The 15,122-nt window shown below is 40.9% G+C and overlaps 1 gene segment (V, D, J or C); it reads left to right on the top strand.

Moving 5' to 3' along the window:
* Window positions 1-15,122, top strand: part of LOC128067025 (Ig mu chain C region membrane-bound form-like) — a 79,472-nt gene that overhangs the window by 43,589 nt on the left and 20,761 nt on the right. Inside the window, 1 exon segment of the C gene segment in view lies at window positions 9,339-9,358. Within this exon segment, the coding sequence occupies window positions 9,339-9,358 (20 nt within the window).

The raw sequence follows: 15,122 nt of genomic DNA, 5'->3' as shown, positions 1-15,122 counted from the left end.
ATGTAGAGAAAGAGAGAGAGTTATAAGAAAATATAATATTATCTTCAATAGTCTATATTGTTCCTATTGAACATATATATGCATATGTGCATTATATACATATATTTCATATTCAATATGTATAATATTGTTCAGTTGCTAAGTTGTGTCTGACTCTTTGTGACCCCATGGACTGTAGCCCCACAAGCTCCCCTGTCCTTCACTATCTCCCAGACCTAACTCAAATTCATGTCCATTGAGTCAGTGATGCTCTCTAACCATCTCATCCTCTTATGCCCCTGTCTTTTTGCCTTCTATCTTTCCCAGCGCCTGAGTCTTTTTGTATACACCGACTCTTGGCATCAGGGTTACAAAGTAGTAACACTGGGAGCTTAAGCATCAGTCCTTCCAATGAATACTCTGGGTTGATTTCCTTTAGGAAGACTGGTTTGATCTCCTTGCAGTCCAAGGGACTCTCAAGAGTCTTCTCCAACACCGCAGTTCAAAAGCATCAGTTCTTCAAAACTCAGCCTTTTTTGTGGTCCAACTCTCACTTCTGTACATGACTACTCGAAAAATCATAGCTTTGACTACATGGAACTTTTGGCAAAGTGGTGTCTTCTTTCTAATATGCTAAGTTTGTCATAGCTTTCCTTCCAAGGAACAAGTGTCTTTTAATTTCATGGCTGCAGTCACTGTCTGCAGTGATTTTGGAGCCCAGGAAAATAAAATCTGTCACTGTTTCCACTTTTTCCCTTCTATTTGCCATGAATTGATCCTACCAAATGCCATGATGTTGGTTTTTTGAATGTTGAGTTTCAAGCAGCTTTTTCATTCTCCTTTTTCACCATCATGAAGAGACTAGTTCTGCCCCGAGTTTTTGCCATTAAAGTGGTATCGTCTTCATATCTGAGGTTAGTATTTCCCCAGAAATCTTGATTCCAGCTTGATTCATCCAGTTCAGCATTTCACACGACGTACTCTGCATAGAATTTAAATAAGCAGGGTGACAATATACAGCCCTGTTGTACTCCTTTCCCAATTTGGAATCAGTCTGTTTTTCCAAGTCATGTTCTAATTGTGGCTACTTGACATGCATACACATTTCTCAGAAGATAGGTAAGGTGATCTGGTTCTCCTATCTGTTTAAGAATTTTCCATGTTTGTTGTGATCCACACAGTCGAAAGTTTTAGCATCATCAATAAAGCAGAAGTAGATGTTTTTCTGGAATTCTCTTGCTTCCTCCATAACCAATCAAATGTTGGCAATTTAATCTGTGGTTACTCTGCCTTTTCTAAATCCAGCTTTTACATCTGGAAGTTCTCGGTTCACATTCTGTTGAAGTCTAGCTGAATGGTCTAGCGGTTTTCCCTGTTTTCTTCAATTTTAGTCTGAATTTGGTAATAAGGAGTTCATTATCTGAGCCACAGTCAGCTCCTGGTCTTGTTTTTGTTGACTGTTTAGCGCTTCTCCATCTTTTGCTGCAGAGAATATAATCAATCTGATTTCAGTGTTGACCATCTGGTGATGTCCATGTGTAGAGTCTTCTCTTGTGTTGTTGGAAGAGGGTGTTTGCTATGACCAATGCATTATCTTGGCAAAACTCTATTAGTCTTTGCCCTGCTTCATTCCATATTCCAAGGCCAAATTTGCCTGTTACTCCAGGTGTTTCTTGACTTCCTACTTTTGCATCCCAGTCCCCTATAATGAAAAGGACACCTTTTTGGGTGTTAGTTCTAAAAGATCTTGTAGGTCTTCATAAAACCGTTCAACTTCAGCTTCTTCAGTGTTACTGGTTGGGGCATAGACTTGGATAACTGTGATATTGAATGGTTTGCCTTGGAAACGAACAGAGATCATTCTGTCGTTTTTGAGATTGCATCCAAGTACTGCATTTCGGACTCTTCTGCTGACCATGATGGCTACTCCATTTCTTCTGAGGGATTCCTGCCCGCAGTAGTAGATATAATGGTCATCTGAGTTAAATTCACCCATTCCAGTCCATTTTAGTTCGCTGATTCCTAGAATATCGACGTTCACTCTTGCCATCTCCTGTTTGACCACTTCCAATTTGCCTTGATTCATAGACCTGACACTCCAGGTTCCTATGCAATATTGCTCTTTACAGCATCGGACCTTGCTTCTATCACCAGTCACATCCAAGCTGGGTATTGTTTTTGCTTTGGCTCCATCCCTTCATTCTTTCTGGAGTTATTTCTCCACTGACCTCCAGTAGCATATTGGGCACCTACTGACCTGGGGAGTACTTCTTTCGGTATCTTATCATTTTGCCTTTTCATACTGTTCATGGGGTTCTCAAGGCAAGAATACTGAAGTGGTTTGTGTAATCAAATCCCTTATGATTATACAGTGGAAGTGAGAAATAGATTTAAGATTTATCCAGATCTGATAGATAGAGTGCCTAATGAACTATGGATGGAGGTTTGTGACATTGTACAGGAGACAGGGATCAAGACCATCCCCATGGAAAAGAAACACAAGAAAGCAAAATGGCTGTCTGGGAAAGCCTTACAAATAGCTGTGAAAAGAAGAGAAGCTAAAAGCCAAGGAGAAAAGGAAAGATATAAGCATCTGAATGCAGAGTTCCAAAGAATAGCAAGAAGAGATAAGAAAGCCTTCTTCAGCGATCAATGCAAAGAAATAGAGGAAAACAACAGAATGGGAAAGACTAGAGATCTCTTCAAGAAAATTAGAGATACCAAGGGAACATTTCATGCAAAGATGGGCTCGATAAAGGACAGAAATGGTATGGACCTAACAGAAGCAGAAGATATTAAGAAGAGGTGGCAAGAATACACAGAAGAACTGTACAAAAATGATCTTCATGACCCGGATAATCACAATGGTGTGATCACTCATCTAGAGCCAGACATCTTGGAATGTGAAGTCAAGCGGGCCTTAGAAAGCATCACTACGAACAAAGCTAGTGGAGGTGATGGAATTCCAGTAGAGCTATTTCAAATCCTGAAAGATGATGCTATGAAAGTTCTGCATTCAATATGCCAGCAAATTTGGAAAACTCAGCAGTGGCCACAGGACTGGAAAAGGTCAGTTTTCATTCCAATCCCAAAGAAAGGCAATGCCAAAGAATGCTCAAACTACTGCACAATTGCACTTATCTCACATGATAGTAAATTAATGCTCAAAATTCTCCAAGCCAGGCTTCAGCAATACATGAACTGTGAAATTCCAGAAGTTCAAGCTGGTTTTAGAAAAGTCAGGGGAACCAGAGATCAAATTGCCAACATCTGCTGAATCATGGAAAAAGCAAGAGAGTTCCAGGAAAACATCTATTTCTGCTTTATTGACTATGCCAAAGCCTTTGACTCTGAAGATCACAATAAACTGTGGAAAATTCTGAGAGAGATGGAAATACCAGACCACCTAACCTGCCTCTTGAGAGATCTGTATGCAGGCCAGGAAGCAACAGTTAGAACTGGACATGGAACAACAGATTGGTTGCAAATAGGAAAAGGAGTACGTCAAGGCTGTATATTGTCACCCTGTTTATTTAACTTCTATGCAGAGTACATCATGAGAAACACTGGACTGGAAGAAACACAAGCTGGAATCAAGATTGCCAGGAGAAATATCAGTAACCTCAGATATGCAGATGACACCACCCTTATGGCAGAAAGTGAAGAGGAACTAAAAAGCCTCTTGATGAAAGTAAAAGAGGAGAGTGGAAAAGTTGGCTTAAAGCTCAACATTCAGAAAATGAAGATCATGGCATCCGGTCCCATCACTTCATGGGAAATAGATGGGGAAACAGTGGAAACAGTGTCAGACTTTATTTGGGGGGGCTCCAAAATCACTGCAGATGGTGACTGCAGCCATGAAATGAAAAGACGCTTACTCCTTGGAAGGAAAGTTATGACCAACCTAGATAGTATATTTAAAAGCAGAGACATTACTTTGCCGACTAAGGTCCGTCTAGTCGAGGCTATGGTTTTTCCTGTGGTTATGTATGGATGTGAGAGTTGGACTGTGAAGAAGGCTGAGTGCTGAAGAATTGATGCTTTTGAACTGTGGTGTTGGAGAAGACTCTTGAGAGTCCCTTGGACTGCAAGGAGACCCAACCAGTCCATTCTGAAGGAGATCAGCCCTGGGATTTCTTTGGAAGGAATGATGCTAAAGCTGAAGCTCCAGTACTTTGGCCACCTCATGCGAAGAGTTGACTCATTGGAAAAGACTCTGATGCTGGGAGGGATTGAGGGCAGGAGGAGAAGGGGACGACAGAGGATGAGATGGCTGGACGGCATCACAAACTCGATGGAAGTGAGTCTGAGTGAACTCCGGGAGTTGGTGATGGACAGGGAGGCCTGGCGTGCTGCGATTCATTGGGTCGCCAAGAGTCGGACACGACTGAGCGGCTGAACTGCACTGAACTAAAGTCTAGCTTGAAGGACTTGGAGCATTACCTTGCTATCATGTGAAACGAGAGCACCTGTACAGTGGCTGGAGCATTCTTTGGCGTTGCCCTCCTTAGGGATTGGAGTGGAAACACCATTTCCAGTCCTGTGATCACTGCTGAGTTTTCCAAATTGGCCGACATATTGAGTGCAGCACCTTAACAGCATCAGGTTTTAAGGCCTCAGATAGCTGGGCTGGAATTCTGCCCCCTCTGCTAGATTTGTCCCTCATAATTCTTCCTAAGGCCCATTTGATTTCACACGCCAGGATGTCTGGCTCTAGGTGAGTGACCACACCATCTTGGTTGTCCAGGTTCACTAAGGCATTTTAATATAGTTCTGTGTATTTTAACCACTTCTGCTTAATGTCTTCTGCTGCTGGTAGGTGTTATTTGAGATTTTTCTTGTTTTTCTCGAAGGCCTCTGAACTTCCCTCTAGAAACTGCTTTTGCTGTATCCCATAGACTTTGTATGTGTTTTCATTGTCTTTTGTCTCAAGATATTTCAGTTTCCTCTTTGGTTTCCTCATTGACTCATTGGTTTTATAGTAGCATGTTATTTAGTCTCCATGTAGTTGGTTTTTTCTCATTTCCTTTTCTGTGGTTGATTAATAGTCTCATGCTGTGTGATCAGAAAAAGTACTCGAGATAATTTCTACACTCTTAAATATTCTGAGGCTTGTTTTCTGCCCTAGTTTGTGTTCTAGAGAATGTTCCTTGTGCATTTGAGAAGAATGTATATTCTGGTTTTTGGATGCGACATCATGAACGTATCAGTCAAGTCTTACTGTTCTGTTTTGTACCACTTAGAATCTCTGTCATCTTACTGGTTCTCTGGAAGATCTGTCCACTGATGTCAGTGGAGTGTTAATGTCTCCTGTTGCTGTGTTCCCATCAATTTGTCCTTTATGCCTGTTAGTATCTGTTCCATGTATTGGGGTGCTCCTGAATTGGGTGTGTATATGTTGATGAGTATAAAATCCTCTTATGGTGATTCTTTTATCAGTATATAGCGCCCTTCTTTGTCTTTCTTTAGGTCTAAGTTCTAAAGTCTATTTTGTCTGATATGAATATTGTGATTTCTGCTTTCCAGTCATTCACATTTGGGTGGAACATCTTTTCCACTCCCTCGGTTTGAATCTATGTATGCCCTTTGTCCTAAGGCCAGTCTCTCATAGGCAGTACGTTGCCAGCTCTTCTTTTTTATCCAGTATGCATTCTAATACATCTGGTAGGAGCATTTAGACCACTGATATTTAAGATAATTATGAAATATATGTATTTATGGCCATTTTAAACCTCATTTTCTAATTGGTTTTATATATTTCCTTTGGTCCTTTTTTTTTTCTTTTCCTCTTGTGGTGGTCCGTCTAGTCAAGGCTATGGTTTTTCCAGTAGTCATGTATGGATGTGAGAGTTGGACCATAAAGAAAGCTGAGTGCTGGAGAATTGATGCTTTTGAACTGTGGTGTTAGAAAAGACTCTTGAGAGTCCCATGGACTGCGAGGAGATCCAACCAGTCCATTCTAAAGGAGATCAGTCCTGGGTGTTCTTTGGAAGGAATGATGCTAAAGCTGAAGCTCCAGTACTTTGGCCACCTCATGCGAAGAGTTGACTCACTGGAAAAGACTCTGATGCTGGGAGGGATTGGGGGCAGGAGGAGAAGGGGACAACAGAGGATGAGATGGCTGGATGGCATCACTGACTTGATGGATGTGGGTTTCAGTGAACTCCAGGAGTTGCTGATGGACAGGGAGGCCTGGCGTGCTGCGATTCATGGGGTCGCAAAGAGTCGGACACGACTGAGCGACTGAACTGAACTGAACTGTGGTTTGAAAATTTCCTTTTATTTTATGCTATTGTTGCATTATCTTTTGGGGTTTTGTTAATCTATTGTATTTTTTTTTATTTGTGGTTGCCCCATTTTTAAGTATTAGTTAGTGAGTGAAGTGCAGTCACTCAGTCGTGTTTAGCTCTTTGTGACTCCATGGACTGCAGCCTTCCAGGCTCCTCCACCCATGGAGTTTTCCAGGTGAGAGTACTGGAATGGGCTGCCATTTCTTTCTCGAGGGGGTCTTCCCAACCCAGGGATCAAACCCAGGTCTCCCACATTGTAGGCAGATGCTTTAACTTCTGAGCCACCCGGAAGCCCTTCCTATATTGAGTATATTAACCCTTCCTATACCTACTCGCTTTAGACTGATAGTTATTTAGCCTCAATCACATCCCAAAAAGTATTTATATTTTCTTACTCTCCTTTTCCATATTTGATGACTTTCATGTCCTTTTTTACATCTTCATTTTTATCCTTTTTGATCATTGTGGTTATTATTACTTTTCATAATCTTTTTTTATTTTTTTAAATATGTATACTGGTTTATTTAAGTGATTTACTTTCAGTTGTGATTTTCTCATTCTTTTTTTTTTTTATTTTAAAATGTATTTTAATTGGAGGATAATTGCTTTACAATGTTTTCTGCAGACCTGGGATACTAGAGTAAATTGTGCTCTTTTCAACAGAAAACCACTCTCCTGTACATGGGCCCTGAAAAACTGATGGTGGCCACTGAGTTACTATGTAAACTGAACTACTCATTATAAGCTGAATGCTATATGAATCACCAACTCATAAAGACTGATGTGACAGCAATCTATCATCAAGTAGAAGTGGTATGCGCAAGACTGGGCTCCAAAAGAAAGGCTTATATGAGCTTCCACAAGCTAGTGATTTAGATTCTCGTGGTGATTTTCTCATTCTTATAGCTTCTTTCTTATTTTCTATTTAGAGAAGACCTTTAATATTTCCTTAAGGATAGGTTTAGTATCACTGTATTCTTTCAGTCTTTGCTTGTATGAGAGATTCTTTATCTCTCCTTTCTGAATGATAATCTTGCTGGGTAAAGTACCCTAGGCTGCAGGTTTTTTCATTTCAGGACTGTGAATATATCTTGCCTTCTGGCCTACAGAGTTTCTGTAGAGACGGGCTGATGGCATTGCAGAGGTTCTTTGTTTTCCTCTTGCTGCCTTAGAATCCTCCCTGAATCTTTAAATATTGCCCCTTTTATTATAATATGTCTTGGTGTAGGTCTGTTCAAGTTCATCTTGTTTGGAACCCTCTGTGCTCCTATATCTGGATAGCTGCTTCCTTCTTTAGGTTTGAGAAATTTTCAGCCATACTTTCTTCAAATACTTTTCAATCCCTTTTTCTCTTTCTTCTCCTTGTGGATTCTCTATTATGCATAGATTTGCACACTTTATATTATCCCACAGGTCCCTTACTCCTTTCTTTTTAATTTATTTGAATTGGAGGCTAATTGCTTTACAGTATTGTGGCGGCTTTTGCCATACAGTCACATGAATCAGCCAAGGTTGTACATGTGTTCCCCATCCTGACCCTCCCTCCCACCTCCCTCCCCATACCCTCCCTCTGGATCATCTCAGTGCACCAGCCCTGAGCACCCTGACTCATGCATCAAACCTGGACTGGTGATCTGTTTCACATATGATAATATACATGTTTCAATGCTATTCTCCCAAATCATCCCACCCTCACTTTCTCCCACAGAGTCCAAAAGTCTGTTATTTACATCTGTGTCTCTTCCTGTCTCGCATAAAGGGTCATCGTTACCATCTTTCTAAATTCCATATATATGAGTTAATATACTGTATTGGTGTTTTTCCTTCTGACTTATTTCATTCTGTATAATAGGCTCCAGTTTCATCCACCTCATTAGAACTGATTCAAATGCATTCTTTTTAATAGCTGAGTAGAATATGTACCACAGCTTTCTTATCCATTCATCTGCTGATGGACATCTAGGTTGCTTCCACGTCCTGGCTATTATAAACAGTGCTGCGATGAACATTGGGGTACACGTGTCTCTTTCAATTCTGGTTTCCTTGGTGTGCATGCCCAGCAGTGGGATTGCTGAGTCATATGGCAGTTCTACTTCCAGTTTTTTAAGGAATCCCCACACTCTTCCCCATAGTGGCTCTACTAGTTTGCATTCCCACCAACAGTGTAAGAGGGTTCCCTTTTCTCCACACCCTCTCTAGCATTTACTGCTTGTAGACTTTTGGATCGCAGCCATTCTGACTGGCATGAAATGGTACCTCATTGTGGTTTTGATTTGCATTTCTCTGATAATGAGTGATGTTGAGCATCTTTTCATGTGTTTGTTAGCCATCCGTATGTCTTCTTTGGAGAAATGTCTGTATTGTTCTTTGGCCCATTTTTTGATTGGGTCACTTATTTTTCTGGAATTGAGCTTCAGGAGTTGCTTGTACATTTTTGAGATTAATTCTTTGTTGGTTGCTTCATTTGCTATTATTTTCTCCCATTCTGAAGGCTGTCTTTTTACCTTGCTTATAGTTTCCTTCGTTGTGCAAAAGTTTTCATTTTAATTAGGTCCCATTTGTTTATTCTTGCTTTTATTTCCATTGCTCTGGGAGGTGGGTCTTAGAGGATTCTACTATGATTTATATCAGAGAGTGTTTTGCCTATGTTTTCCTATAAGAGTTTTATAGATTCTGGTCTTCATTTAGATCTTTAATCCATTTTGAGTCTATTTTTGTGTGTGGTGTTAGAAAGTGATCTAGTTTCATTCTTTTACAAATGGTTGACCAGTTTTCCCGGCATCACATGTTAAAGAGATTGTCTTTTCTCTATTGTATATTCTTGCCTCCTTTGTCAAAGATAAGGTGTCCATAGGTGCATGGATTTATCTCTGGGCTTTCTATTTTGTTCCATTGATCTATGTTTCTATCTTTGTGCCAGTACCATACTGTCTTGCTGACTGTTGTTTTGTAGTAGAGTCTGAAGTCAGGCAGGTTGATTCCTCCAGTTCCACTCTTGTTTCTCAAGATTGCTTTGGCTCTTTGAGGTTTTTTGCATTTCCATACAAATTGTGAAATTATTTCTTCTAGTTCTTTGAAAAATATCATTGGTAGTTTGATAGGGCTTGCACTGAATCTATAGATTGCTTTCGGTAGTTTACTCATTTTCACTATATTGATTCTTCCAATCAGTGAACATGGCATGTCTCCCCATCTATCTGTGTCATCTTTGATCTCTTTACTCAGAGTTTTATAGTTTCTATATATAGGTCTTTTGTTTCTTTCAGTTCAGTTCAGTCGCTCAGTCGTGTCCAACTCTTTGTGACCCCATGAATCGCAGCACACCAGGCCTCCCTGTCCATCACCAACTGATGGAGTCTACCCAAACCCATGTCCATTGAGTTGGTGATGCCATCCAACCATCTCATCCTCTGTCATCCCCTTCTCCTCCTGCCTTCAATCTTTTGCAGCATCAGGGTCTCTTCAAATGAGTCAGCCCTGTGCATCAGGTCGCCAAACTATTGGAGTTTCAGCTTCAACATCAGTCCTTCCAATAAATACCCAGGGCTGATCTCCTTTAGGATGGACTGGTCGGATCTCCTTGCAGTCCAAGGGACTCTCAAGAGTCTTCTCCAACACCACAGTTCAAAAGCATCAATTCTTCGGCACTCAGCTTTCTTCACAGTCCAACTCTCACATCCATACATGACCACTGGAAAAACCATAGCCTTGACTCAACGGACCTTTGTTGGCAAAGTAATGTCTCTACTTTTCAATATGCTATCTTTGTTGGTCATACCTTTTCTTCCAAGGAGTATTCGCCTTTTAATTTCATGGCTGCAACCACCATCTGCAGGGATTTTGGAGCCCAAAAAATAAAGTCTGACACTGTTTCCACTGTTTCCCTGTCTATTTCCCATGAAGTGATGGGACCAGATGTCATGATCTTCGTTTTCTGAATGTTGAGCTTTAAGCCAACTTTTTCACTCTCCTCTTTCACTTTCATCAAGATGCTTTTTAGTTCCTCTTCACTTTCTGCCATAAGGGTGGTGTCATCTTCATATCTGAGGTTATTGCTATTTCTCCCAGCAATCGTGATTCCAGCTGGTGCTTCTTCCAGCCCAGTGTTTCTCATGATGTACTCTGCATAGAAGTTAAATAAGCAGGGTGACAATATACAGCCTTGATGTACTCCTTTTCCTATTTGGAACAAGTCTGTTTTTCCATGTCCAGTTCTAACTGTTGCTTCCTGACCTGCATACAGGTTTCTCAAGAGGCAGGTCAGATGGTCTGGTATTCCCATCTCTTTCAGAATTGTCCACAGTTTATTGTGATCCACAGAGTCAAAGGCTTTGGCATAGTCAATAAAGCAGAAATAGTTGTTTTTCTGGAACTCTCTTGCTTTTTCCATGATCCAGTGGATGTTGGCAATTTGATCTCTTGTTCCTCTGCCTTATCTAAAACCAGCTTGAACATCTGAAAGTTCATGGTTCATGTATTGCTGAAGCATGGCTTGGAGAATGTTGAGCATTACTAGTGTGTGCTGCTGCTGCTGCTAAGTTGCTTCAGTCGTGTCCGACTCTGTGAGACCCCATAGACGGCAGCGCACCAGGTTCCCCCGTCCCTGGGATTCTCCAGGCAAGAACACTGGAGTGTGTTGCCATTTCCTTCTCCAATGCATGAAAGTGAAAAGTGAAAGTGGAGTCACTCAGTCGTGTCTGACTCTTCTCGACCCAGTGGACTACAGCCTAGCAGGCTCCCCCGTCCATGGGATTTTCCAGGCAAGAATACTGGAGTGGGCTGCCACTGCCTTCTCCACTAGTGTGTGAGATGATTGCAATTGTGTGGTAGTCTGAGCATTCTTTGGCATTGCCTTTCTTGGGGATTGGAATGAAAACTGACCTTTTCCAGTCCTGTGGCCACTGCTGAGTTTTCCAAACTTGCTGGCATATTGAGTGCAGCACTTTCACAGCATCATCTTTCAGGATTTAAAGTAGCTCAACTGGAATTCCATCACCTCCACTACCTTTGTTCGTAGTGATGTTTTCTAAGGCCCACTTGACTTCACATTCCGGGATGTCTGGCTCTAGGTGAGTGATCACACCACCGTGATTATCTGGGTCATGAAGATCTTTTCTGTACAGTTCTTCTGTGTATCCCTACCACCTCTTCTTAATATCTTCTGCTTCTGTTAGGTCCACCCCATTTCTGTCCTTTTTGTTTCTTTAGGTAGATATATACTCAAATTTGGAAAACTCAGCAGTAGCCACAGGACTGGAAAAGATCAGTTTTCATTCCAATCCCCAAGAAAGGCAATGCCAAAGAATGCTCAGACTACCACACAATTGCAATCATCTCACACACTAGTGGAGAAGGCAGTGGCAGCCCACTCCAGTATTCTTGCCTGGAAAATCCCATGGACGGGGGAGCCTGCTAGGCTGTAGTCCACTGGGTCGAGAAGAGTCAGACACGACTGAGTGACTCCACTTTCACTTTTCACTTTCATGCATTGGAGAAGGAAATGGCAACACACTCCAGTGTTCTTGCCTGGAGAATCCCAGGGACGGGGGAACCTGGTGCGCTGCCGTCTATGGGGTCTCACAGAGTCGGACACGACTGAAGCAACTTAGCAGCAGCAGCAGCACACACTAGTAATGCTCAACGTTCTCCAAGCCATGCTTCAGCAATACATGAACCATGAACTTTCAGATGTTCAAGCTGGTTTTAGATAAGGCAGAGGAACAAGAGATCAAATTGCCAACATCCACTGGATCATGGAAAAAGCAAGAGAGTTCCAGAAAAACAACTATTTCTGCTTTATTGACTATGCCAAAGCCTTTGACTCTGTGGATCACAATAAACTGTGGACAATTCTGAAAGAGATGGGAATACCAGACCATCTGACCTGCCTCTTGAGAAACCTGTATGCAGGTCAGGAAGCAACAGTTAGAACTGGACATGGAAAAACAGACTTGTTCCAAATAGGAAAAGGAGTACATCAAGGCTGTATATTGTCACCCTGCTTATTTAACTTCTATGCAGAGTACATCATGAGAAACACTGGGCTGGAAGAAGCACCAGCTGGAATCACGATTGCTGGGAGAAATAGCAATAACCTCAGATATGAAGATGACACCACCCTTATGGCAGAAAGTGAAGAGGAACTAAAAAGCATCTTGATGAAAGTGAAAGAGGAGAGTGAAAAAGTTGGCTTAAAGCTCAACATTCAGAAAACGAAGATCATGACATCTGGTCCCATCACTTCATGGGAAATAGACAGGGAAACAGTGGAAACAGTGTCAGACTTTATTTTTTGGGCTCCAAAATCCCTGCAGATGGTGGTTGCAGCCATGAAATTAAAAGGCGAATACTCCTTGGAAGAAAAGGTATGACCAACAAAGATAGCATATTGAAAAGTAGAGACATTACTTTGCCAACAAAGGTCCGTTGAGTCAAGGCTATGGTTTTTCCAGTGGTCATGTATGGATGTGAGAGTTGGACTGTGAAGAAAGCTGAGTGCCGAAGAATTGATGCTTTTGAACTGTGGTGTTGGAGAAGACTCTTGAGAGTCCCTTGGACTGCAAGGAGATCCGACCAGTCCATCCTAAAGGAGATCAGCCCTGGGTATTTATTGGAAGGACTGATGTTGAAGCTGAAACTCCAATAGTTTGGCGACCTGATGCACAGGGCTGACTCATTTGAAAAGACCCTGATGCTGCAAAAGATTGAAGGCAGGAGGAGAAGGGGATGACAGAGGATGAGATGGTTGGATGGCATCACCAACTCAATGGACATGGGTTTGGGTAGACTCCATCAGTTGGTGATGGACAGGGAGGCCTGGTGTGCTGCGATTCATGGGGTCACAAAGAGTTGGACATGACTGAGCGATTGAAGTGAACTTAACTGATTCCTGAGTATTTTATTCTTTTCATTGCAATGGTGAATGGAATTGTTTCCCTAATTTCTCTTTCTGTTTTCTCATTGCTAGTGTATAAGAACGTAAGGGATTTCTGTGTGTTACATTTATATCCTGCAACTTTACCACACTCATTGACTAGCTCTGGTAATTTTCTGGTGGAGTATTTAGGGTTTCTTATGTAGAGGATCATGTCATCTGCAAACAGTGAGAGTTTTACTTCTTCTTGTCCAATCCGGATTCTTTAATTTCTTTTTCTTCTCTGATAGCTGTGGTTAAAACTTCCAAAACTATGTTGAATTGAAGTGGTGAGAGTGGGCATTCTTGTCTTGATCCTGACTTTAGAGGAAATGCTTTCAAATTTCACCACTGAGGATAATGACTGCTGTGAGTTTATCATATATGGCTTTTATTATGTTGAGGGATGTTCCTACTATGCCTGCTTTTTGGAGGGTTTTTTATCATATATGGATGTTGAATTTTCTCAAGGGCTTTCTCTGCATCTATTGAGATAATCATATGGTTTTTATCCTTGAATTTGTTAATGTGATGTATCACATTGATGGATTTGTGAATATTGAGGAATCCTTGCATCCCTGGGATAAAGCCCACTTGGTCATCGTGTATGAACTTTTTAATATGTTGTTGGATTCTGCTTGCTAGAATTTGTTAAGGATTTTTGCATCTATGTTCATCAGTGACATTGGCCTATAGTTTTGTGGCATCTTTGTCAAGTTTTGGTATTAGGGTGATGGTGGCCTCATTGAATGAGTTTGGAAGTTTCCCTTCCTCTTCAATTTTCTGGAAGAGTTTGAGTAGGATAGGTATTAGCTCTTCTCTAAATTTTCAGTAGAATTCAGCTGTGAAGCCATCTGGTCCTGGGCTTTTGTTTGCTGGAAGATTTGTGATTACAGTTTCAATTTCTATGCTTGTGATGGATCTGCTAAGATTTTCTATTTCTTCCTGGTTCAGTTTTGGAAGGTTATACTTTTCTAAGAATTCGTCCATTTCTTCCATGTTGTCCATTTCATTGGCATATAGCTGCTGATAGTAGTCTCTTATGATCCTTTGTATTTCTGTGTTGTCTGTTGTGATCTCTCCATTTTCATTTCTAATTTTGTTGGTTTGATTCTTCTCCCCCCTTTTTTTTAATGAGTCTGGCTAATGGTTTGTCTATTTTATTTATCTTCTCAAAGATCCAGCTTTTGGCTTTGCTGATTTTGGCTATGGTCTCCTTTGTTTCTTTTTCACTTATTTCTGCCCTAATTTTTATGATTTCTTTCCTTCTACTAACCCTGGGGTGCTTCATTTCTTCTTTTTCTAGTTGCTTTAGCTGTAAAGTTATGTTATTTATTTGATTTCTCTCCTGTTTCTTGAGGCAGGCTTGTATTGCTATGAACATTCCCTTTAGCACTGCTTTTACTGAATCCCATAGGTTTTGGGTTGTTGTGTTTTCATTTTCATTCTTTTTATGCATATTTTTACTTCTTTTTTTATTTCTTCTGTGATTTGTTGGTTATTCAGGAGTGTGTTGTTCAGCCTCCATGTGTTTGTGTTTTTAATACTTTTTTCCTGTAGTTGACATCTAATCTTACTGCATTGTGATCAGAAAAGAGGCTTGAGATGATTTCAAGTTTTTTGAATTTACCAAGGCTAGATTTATGGCCCAGGATGTGATCTATCCTGGAGAAGGTTCCGTGTGCACTTGAGAAAAAGGTGAAATTCATTGTTTTAGGGTGAAATGTCCTGTAGATATCAATTAGGGCTAACTGGTCTACTGTATCATTTAAAGTTTGCGTTTCCTTGTTAATTTTCTGTTTAGTTGATCTGTCCATAGGTGTGAGTGGGGTATTAAAGTCTCCCACTATTATTGTGTTATTGTTAATTTCCCCTTTCATACTTGTTAGCATGTGTCTTACATATTGTGGTGCTCCTATGTTGGGTGCATATATATTTAT

This window comes from Budorcas taxicolor, chromosome 21 (genome assembly GCF_023091745.1).
Source record: "Budorcas taxicolor isolate Tak-1 chromosome 21, Takin1.1, whole genome shotgun sequence".
Lineage (NCBI taxonomy): Eukaryota > Metazoa > Chordata > Mammalia > Artiodactyla > Bovidae > Budorcas > Budorcas taxicolor.
The sequence above is the reverse complement of the archived record's forward strand: the minus strand, read 5'-3'. Positions and strand labels throughout refer to the sequence as shown.